General features: G+C 41.0%; 1 protein-coding gene across 14 annotated transcripts in view; it reads left to right on the top strand.

Moving 5' to 3' along the window:
- The window catches only part of FGGY (FGGY carbohydrate kinase domain containing), a 413,290-nt gene that overhangs the window by 310,243 nt on the left and 88,516 nt on the right, over positions 1-14,531 (top strand). For 10 of the 14 annotated variants that reach the window (XM_072730788.1, XM_072730785.1, XM_026006980.2 and 7 more), the window contains one exon: positions 11,695-11,769. The exons of the other annotated variants lie outside the window; for them this stretch is intronic. In XM_072730788.1, the coding sequence (XP_072586889.1) occupies positions 11,695-11,769 (75 nt within the window). The remainder of the gene's footprint in view (positions 1-11,694; positions 11,770-14,531) is intronic. 14 annotated transcript variants of the gene reach the window in all.

Here is a 14,531-nt window from a genome sequence, read left to right as displayed (position 1 = left end):
AGCAGATACTCACCAAAGAAGACTACTTGCATGGAGACATGTCCCCAGTTATATCAGAAAATCCTAGTTTGTTTAGTTTTTTAAAAATTTTTATTGTTTAATAAACATACCTCATATGTCACATGATATTTCTTAGCAATGACTTCTCTTTGTAACTGTTCTTGGGTTGGATTTTCATTGGAATAGCTGCCACTCTGTGAGTTTACATCACCACACTGGAAGGAGAAGGAGACCTTGATAAGATAGAGGGGAAAAAATTCTGGGCTAATATTTTCTCCTAATATTTCTCTCCCTCAATTAATTTCAGATAACAGCAGACCAATCACCCTAAAAATCTCTATTGTCATGTCCAGTCAATACTTATTTCTTACTTAGACGTGCCAACCACTTCTACGATGGAGTAAGGTACAACAATTCCTACATTCATGGAGCACGTTTCAAGGGAGGAGAGGCAAGTGCTTGATAAAATGTCTATTTAGCATGGAATTGTCATGATATTCTCAGTAGGGAAAGAAACACATATGATTTCTTCTTTTGGCTCCTGAAACATTTCTCTGGGCATCTAAGTAGTTAATATGTACTTAACTGATGATCAACATGGACATAAGGAAGAAATCATGTACTGCTTTAAAAACATACCTATGAATAACTTGCTAATATTAAATGGATTAATTGCTACTCTTACTATCCATATGAGAAGTATTTAATACCAATATTAACATCAGGGCGCCTGGGTGGCACAGGCAGTTAAAGCAGTTAAAGCATCTGATTTCTTGGTTTCTGCTCAAGTTGTGACCTCAGGGCCATGGGATTGAGCCCCGTGTTAGGTTCTATGCTTGGTGCAGTCTGCTTAAAATTCTATCTACATCTCCCGCTGCCCCTCCCCTCCCCCAAATAAATAAGTAAATCTATAAAGAAAATACCAATATTAGTGTATAGGTAAATGAAGCTAAGAGGCTCCCACTTTATCACAATTATGAAGACATTGCCTTCCTCTACTTTATTTGAAAATACATGTGAAGATGCAAAAAAAAAAAAAAAAGCATAAACCCATGCTGACTTTGAAATTTTACATGTCATTGAACTAGTGACACTAGAATTGACAGTCTCAGAGAGAATCTGGGAAGATTTTCCAGAATCTAAAAGACTAACTGGAACTTGCTGAATAAATCTATGACATATGAACAAAGTGAACCTCTAGCCTTGCAGAATTCAGGCCTTTCCACCTTTTTGCTCCTTAGCTGAATAATGCAAGATCCCTTTAAGCCTAAGAACAGGACAGTCTTCCCTCTATTCTGCTGCCAGTGGTTTTAGGGTGTTTTGGTTTTTTGGAAGCAGCTAGTGAGTTTAACTTTCCAGAACTCTCCCACAACCCAGACCTTATCTTCCTTTACAGTTCAGTCCATCAGAAAACTGCCAACCCAAGAAGCCAACTGGGCATAAAGTCTGATTTGGGATGACTGGTGATGTCCTACATTCTGAGGATCCTGAATAAAACTCTGTTATTGAGAGATAAATAGGAAACACTGTGAATTTGGAGGAGGGGTATAGGTGCATGTGTCTGCTGTAAGTTCTGGGGTTAGAAAACTGGGCAGTGGTGAGGCCACCAAAGCGACCCAAAATAAAAATTGCTGGACTCTGGGAACTGCCAGCTATAGATCTGAAGAGGCCCATCCAAATTGCAGTGAGTGGGGCAGAGAGTAAATCATGTGTACGGTCTGCTGGGAAACACTGAATATGTATAGCTCTCTAGTTAGAATGAATAAAAAAATAATAAAGTGAGTCCATTAGGAAAAACGGGTTGCATACAAAGCAAAAAGAGTGCCATTGGAATACTTAGGGAAAGGCTTCTCAAAGAATTATTTACTACTGAAACCGAAAGAAAATATTAAAACCTCTTTGGCATATTCAGTAGGGTTTTTGTTTTGTTTTGTTTTGCTTTGCTTTGTTTTGTTTTGTTTTTTGAAGGGAACATCTCTGAAATAGGACAGAAACTTAGTGGAGGAAAAATGAGCTCAGATGGAAAGGCAGTGGAATGGGAAGAAAAAGGAAATGATAAGGCAATTAAAAATACACTAGCAGAATTAAAACATACATTTAAGGCAATAAAAAACCATTTTTATGGGAGAAAATAAGATCTGCACTATCGTACATAGCATATATTTTACATTTATTAGAAAAACATTTTGAGGATAGAGGCTACCTGTGGCCTGTTCACTTTTTCAATTTCAACAGCGTTTAGGTCAAAGACCGGCCTCAAATAATTGCCTTATGGCTAAGCAATATGTTTCAGTCTTTATTTGTCAAGGGAGGAATGAACCGTGATCTGCCCAAGATCACAATGCCAAGAAATGAGGAGCTTAAATAAAAATGTGAATCCTGACCTCCAGTATGCACACCCCCACAAGGCTGCCTTAACTCACTCCTCCAGACCTCACTCCATGCGCTGAGGACTGTAAGACAGGAGTCCTAACAGCCATCTCATGCATGGTGTGGTACCCAAGCACACTTCACAGCCTAATCCTCGCTCCCCTGAAAACCAGACTTCTCACTCTTTCTGCCGTGTTTGTCCCTACCCTGGCCCTTGGATTTAAGCTCTGAGCTCGCTGTCCTCAGTAATGGTTCTTATTTCCTTCCACCCTCACTGACTCAGATAACAAAGTAATCACCACTCCTGGTTTGACCTTGCTCTAAACCCTTCTGCTTTAGGGGTGCCTGCCCTCAGAAGTAGGAACAGGGCATCACCCAGGAATCTTTCCATGATGCATGAGAGCATCATCTTCTGTTCTGGTGACACTTGGCTCCTTTCCATGTATCTTGCTGCTTCACTCTCCTTTGGTGATGCATTATTGGCCTGTGGCTCTGGGCTAGAAAGAGTTTAGGGGGTGGGCAACTTAATAGTACGCCTGGACCAAGTAGCCACCTACGTAAATAGTTCTCCTTTACGCTTGATGAATTAGGTAAGGGCCGTGCATGTGATGTGTAAAGGAAGCAGAAGCTCAGGTCATAGTAATCAGCATCAAAACATTTAACACTGGTGACTCTAGGTTCTTTAAAAGCAAAACAAAAGAAAAAATGCTTACTCTTAAAGAAGCATGGCATGGTCATGCATAAAGAAGGATAAAGCCAAATACCAAGAACGGTTGCCTGTTGCAGATACTTTTTTGGTGATTGTTTTTATTTGGAACGATTGGTTGAATAGTTTTTACCACTGTGAAACATTGAAGAGAGCCCGGGGTTTGAAGTCAGATTTGTATTTGCATCCTGCCCTGAAGATAGTGACCTCTGAGGTTAGAGCTGTGAGGTCAGTCTGCTCATTCGCAAGCAGAACCAGCACAGGATTCCTTGCAGGGTCGTTGTCAGATCAAATGGGGAGACTGTCACATCGTAGACAGACAAACAACAGCAAATACTCTTGAGACTGTAGCTTCTGCTTAGTGGCCCGTGTTTGCTTGTTAGAAGATGACTAGGATTTTAAGTGAGAATTCTCAGTCTGAACGCTGAGCAGCCAGTCCTGAGCCATCCGCCTTAGTCCGAGGACCAGCTGGACTCACCAGCCGTGGAGGTCATCAGCCGTGAACAACCAGCTGGTGAAGCTAAACAATCACTTGGTCCATCATAAACCACGTTTCATACAGGTACGGAGCTTAGTCTTTCCATGGAAGTCCTTGGCCCTCAAGTCTTTCAACACAACAGGAAACCCAAATTTGATGTACCCTACATTTTTTAAATTTTTTATTTAAATTCAATTTGCCAACATATAGTATAACACCCAGTGCTCATCCCATCAAGTGTTGATGTACAGAACAGCCAGTGTGGTAGGAATTTTGAAAGAGTTCTGGCCTTCTTGTATATATGACCAGTTTCTATTCTCGAATTAATACCACCTCTTTGTTCTTGAAATATCCAAGAAGTAAATTAATCAAATTTAATCACAGGTGCAGGTGACCTCAGGCATATCGGGCCATGAAAACACCATGTTCACCGGTGGTTGAAATGTGTTTTCTCTGCTTCATATTGCAAGCACAGTGCTACCCAGAACAGAAAGTTATTTTCTGGTTCTTTGAAGAGCTGTGATTTCTAACATAAGGCCATATGCTGCTCAAACTGCTGGGGAGGTTGAGTGCTGCTCCAACGGCTCTTCAAAGCAAGCCCAGAGCAAGTGTGCATATGAAAAACTAGGAGGGAGTCAGGAAAGAAGCATTACAAGATCTTAGCCAGTTCCCAGAGGACTGAACCCCAGCTAGAGATGGGTATTACTAAACAGAGTCAGATGTCGATGGAGTCGGCAACTCAGATGAGTATTTGCAAGAGCTCAGTAGAAGGTTGCCAACATATAGTATAACACCCAGTGCTCATCCCATCAAGTGTTGATGTACAAAACAGCCAGTGTGGTAGGAATTTTGTATCTCAGTGGCTTCCTCGAATGGAGAGATGGATGACATAGCTGGAAGCTCATGAGCTAAATCAAGCAGCTTTTGACTAATAAATTTATCAGGCTTGCGAAGACTCTTTGACACCAGTTTGTTGATGATTTTGTTAAAACTTAATGCTGTTTCATTTCACTGTTTTTCACATATTATTTTTGCCTATGACAAATTGAGACCTATAGCAAAGTTTAGCATCCTAAGTATCATTTAGCTGGTTTTCCCATAATGTGTTTTTTTATTGAAGCAACTAATTTAGAAGCTGGTATTTTATTTTGTAATAGGCATCATTTTTTTTTTCTGGAACTGCATTGTGTCAGGCACCATGATAGATGCTTCACTAACTTTTTCAGTAATCCTGCCTGACAATGTTGTTGTTCCATTTAAAAGGGTGAAGAAACTAAGGCTCTGAGAGTCAAAGTTGTTTGCCCAGAGGGGGAATAAACAGAAGTATTAGAACCTAGTCAGTTCAAACTGAGGTCACTGACATCCTTTGGGAGGAAAAAAAAATTTTTAAGAAAAAATGGGTTTTTGTGTTTTCATGCTCCAATTCTGTTTCAGTATGTCTACCATATTTTCCCCTCATTTTACTGACTTTTTAAATTATTTCAGATTCAGACTTTATTTTCTTAGTGCTTTCTATCTTCCCTGTTTAAATATACCAATCAACAAGTAAAACCCAGAGGAGACGGCAGGAGGAATATGGATTATAAACAGGAGTCCTTCCCAGGGTAGTAAGGCATGATAAAAGACTGAAGAATGAATCAGGTAGAAATCTGCTGGGAGGACCCAACAGATAAATAATGGGAAAGATCTAAGGCTGGGGGACCAAAGATGGGATCCAAGTTTGTGTAAATCAAGACAGGTTGGGTGACACCAACGAGGGGCCAGTACAGTTGACCAGAGCAGCTTTGGGATACTGGAACACTGAGGACATTAAAATGACTTAGAATTTAGAGCATCAGAAGGGGAACAAAGATGAGAAGTGACTATTACATCTGGGGAATAGCAAATGACTAGCTTATCATGTGCGGTTCACCAATAGAATAAAGTCATGAGGGAGAATGTCAGTCTACTCATCGTGAGTTTCTTGATTGTCTGTTGCTGCTTTAATAAATTACCACAAACTGAGAGGCTTAAATTTATTATCTCACAGTTCTGCAGGTCAGAAGCCCAGGCTGGCTCAGCTGGTTTCTCTGCTTCAGTTTTTGTAAGACCAGAACAAGGGCTCTTATCTGGAGACTCTAGGAATAATCTACCAAATCCATTCAAATTTTTGGCCAAATTGAGCTCCATGCAGTTGTAGGACTGAGGTCCCTATTCTCTAGCTAGTTGTTAGGCAGGGGTCCTCTGCTCCTGGAGGTCACCTGCATTTCATGACTCAGTGCGCCCCCTCCCCTTCTTCCATCTTCGAAGCCACCAATGGCAGACCATGTTCTTCTTATGCCTTGAATCTCTCTGGTTTCCATTTCTGCATTTCTCCTGCCTTTTACTGGATTGCTTGATTGACTTTTCTGCCTTCTGCTGCTGCTTGTAAGGGCTCATGTGATTACACTGGGTATCTATTGGATAATCCATGATAATCTCTATATTTTAAGGTCACCTGGCTAGGAACTGGTTCCATTTGCAAAGTCCTTTTACAGCAATGCCTAGATTGGTATTTGATTGAGTAACTGGGGGACAGGAATCTTGAGGGAACATCTTTAGAGTTCATTCACCACACTGTGTTCACACATTTATCTGCATTTCCCAAATCTGGGTGAGTTTTAGGCAATGCCAAGTGTCAGCCTTGATTTCTGGTACTTCCTGAAACCTCGGGGAAATTTGTTCCCTTTCTCTTCTAGGCTGCTGATTATTTCAGACCTGTTCTTCAATTTCTGTCCTCTCTCCAGAGGTTTTCTATAGGTTGTTCTCTGATCCTCCTCATTTCCTTGCTGTGTGTCCATCAGCTCTGCCTGCATTATTGTCTGAGCAAACAGTATTTTTGCTGTTCCTTTGTGTTCTGGAAAGCTTTCAACCAATTCCCTTAAGCATTGGATACCCCATCAAGCTCTGATGGGCCTAGAAAGTCTCAGTGCTGGGGATCTTGTTTTCTTATCTTTTGTGATCTTTAGAGATGCCTTGAGATTTTTTTTCTCTAAGCTTTTTTTTTTTCTTACTGACAAATATAACTAACTCCTTTAACAGCTAAGGAGGAAAAAAATAGCTGAGTTACTACTACATTTAAAAAATTAATTTCAACTATTTTAGGACCTATCAACCTGTGATCCATAATGCCAAGGTTAAGGACAAGTATTTCCACAATTTATTGTGTGTTAGGACCTTGCTTAAATGCAAATTGCTGGACCTACAACAAAGATCCAATACATTTGGAGTTGGAGCTCAGGAAATCTGCATTCAGCTAGGATCCCAGGAATAGACTAGAGACATGCCCAAGCTCTCACAGCTACTGAGTGGCAGCCAGATTTAAGGTGAAGTCTAGGGTAAAATCATCTGTCTTTCCTATTTACAGAATGAATGAGAGTGTGTAGGTTGATAAGGACTAAGGCTTCTCTAAGGAGTGCTTGCGAGTGAGACACCTTCTTCCTGCCCCCCGCCGCTTCCTATTCCTGAGACATTCATCATTTTGCTTCACCACAGTCTTGTTGTTCTTATATTTGACATTGTGATCCTGACACTGATGGTCAACATACATTCTGCCCTGTTTACCTGCTGTGTGTGTGTATATATATGTGTGTGTGTATGTGTGTGTGTATATATAATCTTCAGTGTCCCTCATTAATACCCTGGGGGTACCCATACCATGTTGGGAGACACTTAATTCCCATATTCCAATTAATGAATGGAATTGAACCCTTCATGCATTTAAGAGAAGGAGAATGAACATTTATTAAGGGAAAGGAAAGGAAAATCAACATGAATTGCCACCTATGCTCATATAGTTGCCACTATAAGTGTTTAGCTCTTATAGACTCGGTATAGCTTCCTAAAAAAGTAAAACATTTTGCAAATTATATTTAATCTTTACAGAAATTCCTTGAGGTATCATTATTCCTATTTCATAAATGAAAAAAATTGAGGCTGAAACAGGTCCATAAAACTCACACCATCGTGCAGCCAGTTGTTGGAAGAATGTCAAAATCTGAACTTCAGTGTCTTCCTCCATAGCTTGTCATCTTACCATTCCCCTACACTTCTCTTCCAAGCTCAAAAAACCTAGGATTTACATAAGCATTTTATAACCACTATCGAGGATGTTGAAGTTATCAATTCTAGTTTGCTATCAATTGTAGTTTCTGTGACCACCATATCCACCACATCTCTAAATATCAATTTTAAGTGTTTTCTCTTACAGTTATCCCCATTGCACAATAGGAAAATTAATAAAATATGCTTACCAGTGCAACTCTCCCATGGGGTTTCCCCCCACATTTCACTGTCTTGCCCAAACATTCAAACTAGGTACTTGCACATCTTCTATAGACACACTGCTTCCACTTATGCTTTCTTCCCACTTCCTCTTATTGATGGAACCATTCAACCCTCACATGGTATCTGCTCCTCTGTCACATCCTGACCTTCTCACTGGTTACAAAGCTGCACGTCCTCCAGGACATCCCTGGCATTCCAGGGGTATTGCTGCCACTTCCCTACCGAGATGGCTCCCCAAGGGGTCTCTATAGCCTCCTGAGTGGTCCATATGGCAGGCACTCCTTAGAAAATTGTATCTTGGGCTGACAGCCATTTGGCTTTTGCCAAGGCAGGGCTGAGATCCCTAGCATTTGAGAGAAAAGTCAAATGGAATTAATGATTATCTGCCCTTCTAGAATCTTCATCTCTGTATTAGATGAGATGTCAAGCAAGCAGGACCCCAGATCATAGTAATTTCACATTTTAGAGAGGAATGTCTTTCACTGAGTCACATTTCAACTCCATGGCCCTGGTGTTAGTGGTGAAGAGATGTTGGAGTTGGCTATGGGAGAATGGTGCTTGGTTAATCCTTTTTGCTGCTGAGTACGTTCTTGCCTAGAATGTTTTCTTCTATGAATGATAGGTATGTTCTATTAACCAAAAAAAGAAAAGCTATGTCACACATCCTATGTCCATTTTGTCAGAGCTACTAGCAAGTTCAGGAGTTGAATTTAATGCTCATTTACATGATCTCATTCTCAGTTTCTGGAGAAAAGTAACCATCTTCTCTTTTCTGTGATTTCTGAGCTCTAGAGGCACTAGAAATTTAGAGAAGAGGCCATGAATTTTTTTTTTTTTTTTGCTTGAATACCAATAACTTTGGGGAAATTCTCAGGAATATTTATTGAGGATTATGATAATGAAATTTGGTGATATTACATCCCTTCTGTCTTATGGGTTGTTACTAATTGAGAAGGATATCAGAACAAGTTTTGTCATCAATGTTATACAGAGCACTGGGGTTCGTCAATTAAGAGGAGAATGCATCCCGTATACAAAGTCAAATTTCTTCCCAATTCCATCAATTTATCCAAATCTGGTCTTCAGGACCTACCTATAGGAAGATGGGAGTCTGCTAAGCAGACGCATACCAGTCACACAAAGGATTGTGGCTTGAGTCACATCACAGTCATGACCAGAGAGAGGAGCCAGAGGTAACCTGCCTCCTGGACTGGTTCTGGAAGAAGGTCTAGACCTTGGCCCACTTAGCTTTCTTAGTAGAGGCCAGGTGAGTACAGAAGAGAGAGACCATTCATGATTAGTCATTTATCCAGGATGATTGCATCCCATGCTGCTGGTCGATCACACAAGACATTCGGATGAAGAGGCATACGACAAGGCTGAGATCCTGTCCACCCTGCTCCTTTTTATAGTTCATTCTCCCAGATGGGATGCCTTTTGCATTAGTCTGCCTGGAGGGAGTACTTTTACCTAATTCATACGAAGTTTCTATATGAGCTACAGGGACACACACTCCTTTTACCCCAATCTCATATAAGCCACCATGATGAGGAAAGCTAACTGTAGAGGGGAGTGGGATTGGAAGCCTGGAACTAGAAGTGATCTTCCTGTGTTCCCTCTTGGGGTATGGAGCAAATGACCTTCCCCTCTGTAAATATATGAAGAACCAAGGTTGTAGACATTATCCTCCCATAATCATGGAATTAGACACAAAAGGCTAGGAGGTTAGGAAAGACAGTGGTATACAAAAGGAAAAAGGAGCGTTGTCACTAATTCACACACTTAACAAACAGTAACTTAGTGCCTACTATGTGCCCAACATGGTGCTAGGCATTGCCGATACTGTGTGAGTATCACGGATCGTCTGTCAGAACCACTAGGTTCTGGTTTCCATTCTCTGTTTTCCCCGGGGCACATTATTTCCTTACGCACATTGTGAACTTCTATAATGTCAACAGTGTTCATGTTCTCCCTCACTTCCAGTGTTTTCACTGTATGTGTAGGTCTCTGGGGAACTTTACGAGGGATGTTCCTTCACAGGGTTATTGGCTTGGGAAGATGCGTACCCAGAATTCCCCTCTGGTCCCTCATTCAAACCTTCCATGTCCCCATGTGTTAAAATCAAACGCATAGTTCTCATCTGGTTATCCAGTTATTTACCAAGAGAAGCTATCAGCAGGTAGCCCTACTGAGGCCAGGAATCCCTGCATCAGCAGACTCCCATGAGTAATCAGAAGCACTGGAGCAAAGGATACTAAGTGAGGAAGGGTTTGTACAGATGTTGTGAGAAGTAAGCAGGGGCAAGCCCAAGAAGAGGCTCGAAAAACAGCACAGGCATTTCTGTCTCAAGATGAGGGCAACAGAGAATTTTTAACAGAGTCCTGGGATCACATTTGCACATGACAACAATTACTAGCTCCATGGTGGAGAGGAGCACCATTAGAAAAGGGGCTCTTGGGATCCCTGGGTGGCGCAGTGGTTTGGCGCTTGCCTTTGGCCCAGGGCGCGATCCTGGAGACCCGGGATCGAATCCCACATCAGGCTCCCGCTGCATGGAGCCTGTTTCTCCCTCTGCCTGTGTCTCTGCCTCTCTCTCTGTCTCTCTGTGACTATCATAAATAAATAAAAAAAAGAAAAAAAAGAAAAGGGGCTCTTTCAGCACACGAGGACCTAACAGTGGTCTGGATTGAGGAAGTGAGTGACAAGATGAAGAGAAGGGATGGATTCACAACAGATTTGGGGGAGCTAATGGACAAAATTTGGAGACTGTGTAAACGGGAAGAAGGGAAAAGTCGAGGAAGAACGCTGACGGGTCCTCTGGTCTGGGCAACGGAATGGTGTCTGTGCCCTGCAATAGGCCAACACGCCCCTTCGTCATGGCTCAGGGTGCAGTCTGGAGAGGGTAATGAAATGGGACCAAAGAGACGAAGTTGGAAAGGACCTGGGGAGACCCCTCAGCTCCCCTCTTTTGATGCAGGCTGCGTGTAACCACCTCATTGCACTCAGGATCATACCCCTGTAGTCTCTGAGTAAACGTATATTAATATAAATTGTAATGTGAAAATACAAAGTAAACTCTGGTATGGATGCTCACAAAAGTCGAAGTAGGTTTGAAGAACCCAGCAGCTCTTCACCCTCTAGAAATGCCCCAAGAGGAGACATTAACAGATGGGAGATGTGAGGGAAGGACTGTGAACAGGTCTTGAAGGCATCCAAATTCAGCATCCTGTTCAGTTCTGGAATCTCTCAGAAATTGACATACTCCATAGAAGCATGTGGTTCCGATTGACTTTAATGGGATTCCCTTGCAAACCACAGATTGTAAATTATCCCCTAGTAGGTATAACATTTATAGGAGACATATTATTTTACCCTGAGTACCCCCTGGATGCTGTTACACTGAATTCTGACAACGGCAAAACTCTGAATAAGATCATCTTTTACTAGAAGCTGCTGCTCCGTGTTGATTCCCGTAAGCCAAAGAAAATGGGTGTTTGTAATAAAAGAACATTTTTTTTAGAGACGAAGAAAGGCATTTAATGCCATGGTAAGGAGTATCAAACACCATCTCTGTATAGTATTTGTTTTGCTTTGTCTTGTTTTGTTTGTTTAATACAAGGCAGGGCACTTTCTCTTGGAGAAGAAATGATAGTTTTTCCCAGGTCTGGAGATTAAACAATTTGGTAGGCATTTCACGTTCAGCTCACAAAAAGGGGATTTGCATATGAACTTGTTTGGGCAAGAAAACACATCTGAACGTGTTTCATGGGAACTATCTCTATCCATGGCAGCTCCTTTTGGCCATCTCTTTCTTTTCTTTTCTTCATCCCTACAGGTCACCGGGTTGAAACTGTCTCAGGACCTCGATGATCTTGCCATTCTCTACCTGGCCACAGTTCAAGCCATTGCTGTAAGACACTTTAATGCCATTTTTTAAAGAGACTTAGGGCTATCAATAAACGTTAGGCCACATGTTCCTCCAAGATACATCATGTGCTTTTGTGACAGAGATTGTTAATTAAAAGGGAGCTTGCCAGCAAGGGATGCGTGTCTTTTCGGAAGGAAATCTTGAAGAAGGTCTTCACCTGCTTTACTAATCACCTCGTGTAGCTGAAAAGCTGAAAGGAGTTCGGGTCTTTGAACATCATACTTGTCATTTAATTTGTCTTCCAAGTTCAATTAAGTAGAAGCAGATGCCATTTATACTTGCATTAAGAAAAGCTGATGTTAAGAATGTACAAACTTATAAAACATACGATATTGTTCACTTCGCAAAAGGATTCATTATAGGGCTCCTTAAATAGTAAGCATCCTTAGTGTTTGTTTTTAGATAATTAGCTGCTTCAATGAGAGGTTTGGATGATTAGGGAGAGAAGGAGGGGAGAATTTAAAGCATTAGGAACTCCTACACTGCAGATCAATCCAAAATAAAAACAAAATCCTGGAAGCTTAACCATCGCCATCTAAGGAATCTTATTCTCCAGAGGTGATCCAGAAATGGGCTACAGAAGATTGTATCTGCGTATGTTAGGAAGTTTTGGACGAGTGGGTCCTAGCTTTCCAGGCTTTAGAACTGGGAGGAATCCCAAAATTACAGTTAATTAAGTGAAACTTAGTCACTCTGGTAAGAGAATATGGACCAACCGAAAGGAAAAATCAGTTCACTAAATTCTGATTCAAGATTTATTTTTCAGAGACACAGAAAGTTTTTATGATAATGGTACGTGGACATGTTTATATGCCATTGTTCTTTTGTTTCTCCATATACCACTTCCATAATCTTACTCCTTCAAATAATAGAACTACATACATTTTTCGTATACCCATATCACTAAGAGAGGTGCTTTTCTTATGTTCCCTTTTGTCAGGTGCCATGTAGATATGATAAGAGAGCAGAGCTTCCCAACCACTAAGGGAAAGTATGGTCTTACATAGAATAGGCCAACTTGATTAGATCAAACAGTCCTTGTAGTTTACATACCAGTTTGACTCTTATCTTCCTGAAGCAACTGTCATCAATTTAACAGCTTGGCCAGTTCAGTGAAATCAATCAGCCAGCATTATTTATCGGAGCTTTGTCAAAAACAGATCATTCTGACATCTCTCACAATGGAGGGAGTGAATAGTAAAATGAATATGGAGGAGAATAATGTGCATCAGTAGTAAAGACAATTCCTTAGTGATCCTGTTTTATAGTAATAATGGTGACAATGATAAATAATGTAGTTTTGGGATGTTATGTGCTAGGCACTGTGCTAAATATTTACAAATATTACATGACTTAACCTAATATGAGTTAGATGTTAGCATCCCCCTTCCACACATTAGAAACCTACACCTTGGCAAGGTTCATTAACCTGCTCAACTTCATATAGCTCGTAAGTGACAGAGCTGGGATTGGAAGCCATGGCTTTCTGGAATAAAAGTAGACGTATGAAGTATTGAGGAACTTTCCTTTTCGAATTGCCAGTGCTATTGTGTGAAAAGCCTTAGAGTGGAATGAAATGGATGCATCGAAATAGAAAATCGGAGCTATGCGATGCTCATCCTCTGAGTACACGTTAAGAGGCAGAACTTTCGTTGACATTCACTTGCTGTGCCAGGCACCAGAGTACCTACCCACCGTGGCTTAGGGGAGTCACCCTGTAAGTAGGAGGGATTGTCCTTATTATCCAGACAGAGGGAAAACCACCTTGCAAGGTCAGATAGCTCGTGTGTGGTAGAGTCAGACCTTGAGCCTGTCTGAGAACTGCCTTTCTCACTCCCAGTCTTCTGCTCTTCCACTCCACCAACCTGCATTTTTCTTCAAAATGTTTGTAAAAGCTATATGGACGAAGTAAGCTTTCAGGCATTTCCAAGACCAGTTGTTATTTTACACATCTCAGCAAACACTGTTATTTGGGCCGGGATTGCCTCACAGAGGCCCCCTTCCTGGTAAGAACATTGCAGCAAGAGTCCAAAAATATATAAATGAGGTTAAACGGAACACGGGCTGGGTGGAGCCAAGCTCCATGTTCCCAAATACCACCACTTGGAAAATCACTCTTGTATTTAATGGGTTGTACATGTATTAAAAGCTGTCATATTTGTTCTGTCCATTGTCTTAATGACCTTTATAATACCATGGAGGGAAGGAAATTTAAGACCCATCTTTCGACAAGGCTTTATTGTGGGGTCAGTTGAGTTGTGAGGAGTTCAACTTGTTTTGCAAAGGTACGAGGGTATGCTGATATTTGAGGCAGAAATGTGCATTTTAATGAAGTCGCCTGATCACAGATATTTTCCCATGATGTTTAACTTGAAAAAAAATTTTTTTTTTGTTTCATTGGCTCTGAATATTGCCCTAGCATCTACTCGTTATGAATAGGTTAAAGTTAAACAAATTGCTCTCTATAGGGATATCTGTGGTTGGTATTTTGCAGGAATAGAATGAAAGAGATATTGTAATGAAGTTAACTTGGGACTGTGCGAAACTCTCCACGAAGTAAAATTCTCTCTCGATCACACTTAATTGAAAGACTTGTCAAACAACCAGTTTATCCATAGCCTGTTCATCTGTAGTTTCCTTTCAGAATAGACCCTTAAAAAGTACTATTTGCATTTGAAGTCTCTCGATTTGCATTTGGTTCTGTACATTCCCAGTGGAAGAGCCCAATTTTAATTTAAATTTCT

This window comes from Vulpes vulpes, chromosome 12 (assembly GCF_048418805.1).
Source record: "Vulpes vulpes isolate BD-2025 chromosome 12, VulVul3, whole genome shotgun sequence".
In the NCBI taxonomy this organism is placed as follows: domain Eukaryota; kingdom Metazoa; phylum Chordata; class Mammalia; order Carnivora; family Canidae; genus Vulpes; species Vulpes vulpes.
This window is presented reverse-complemented; position numbering and strand designations above follow the sequence as displayed.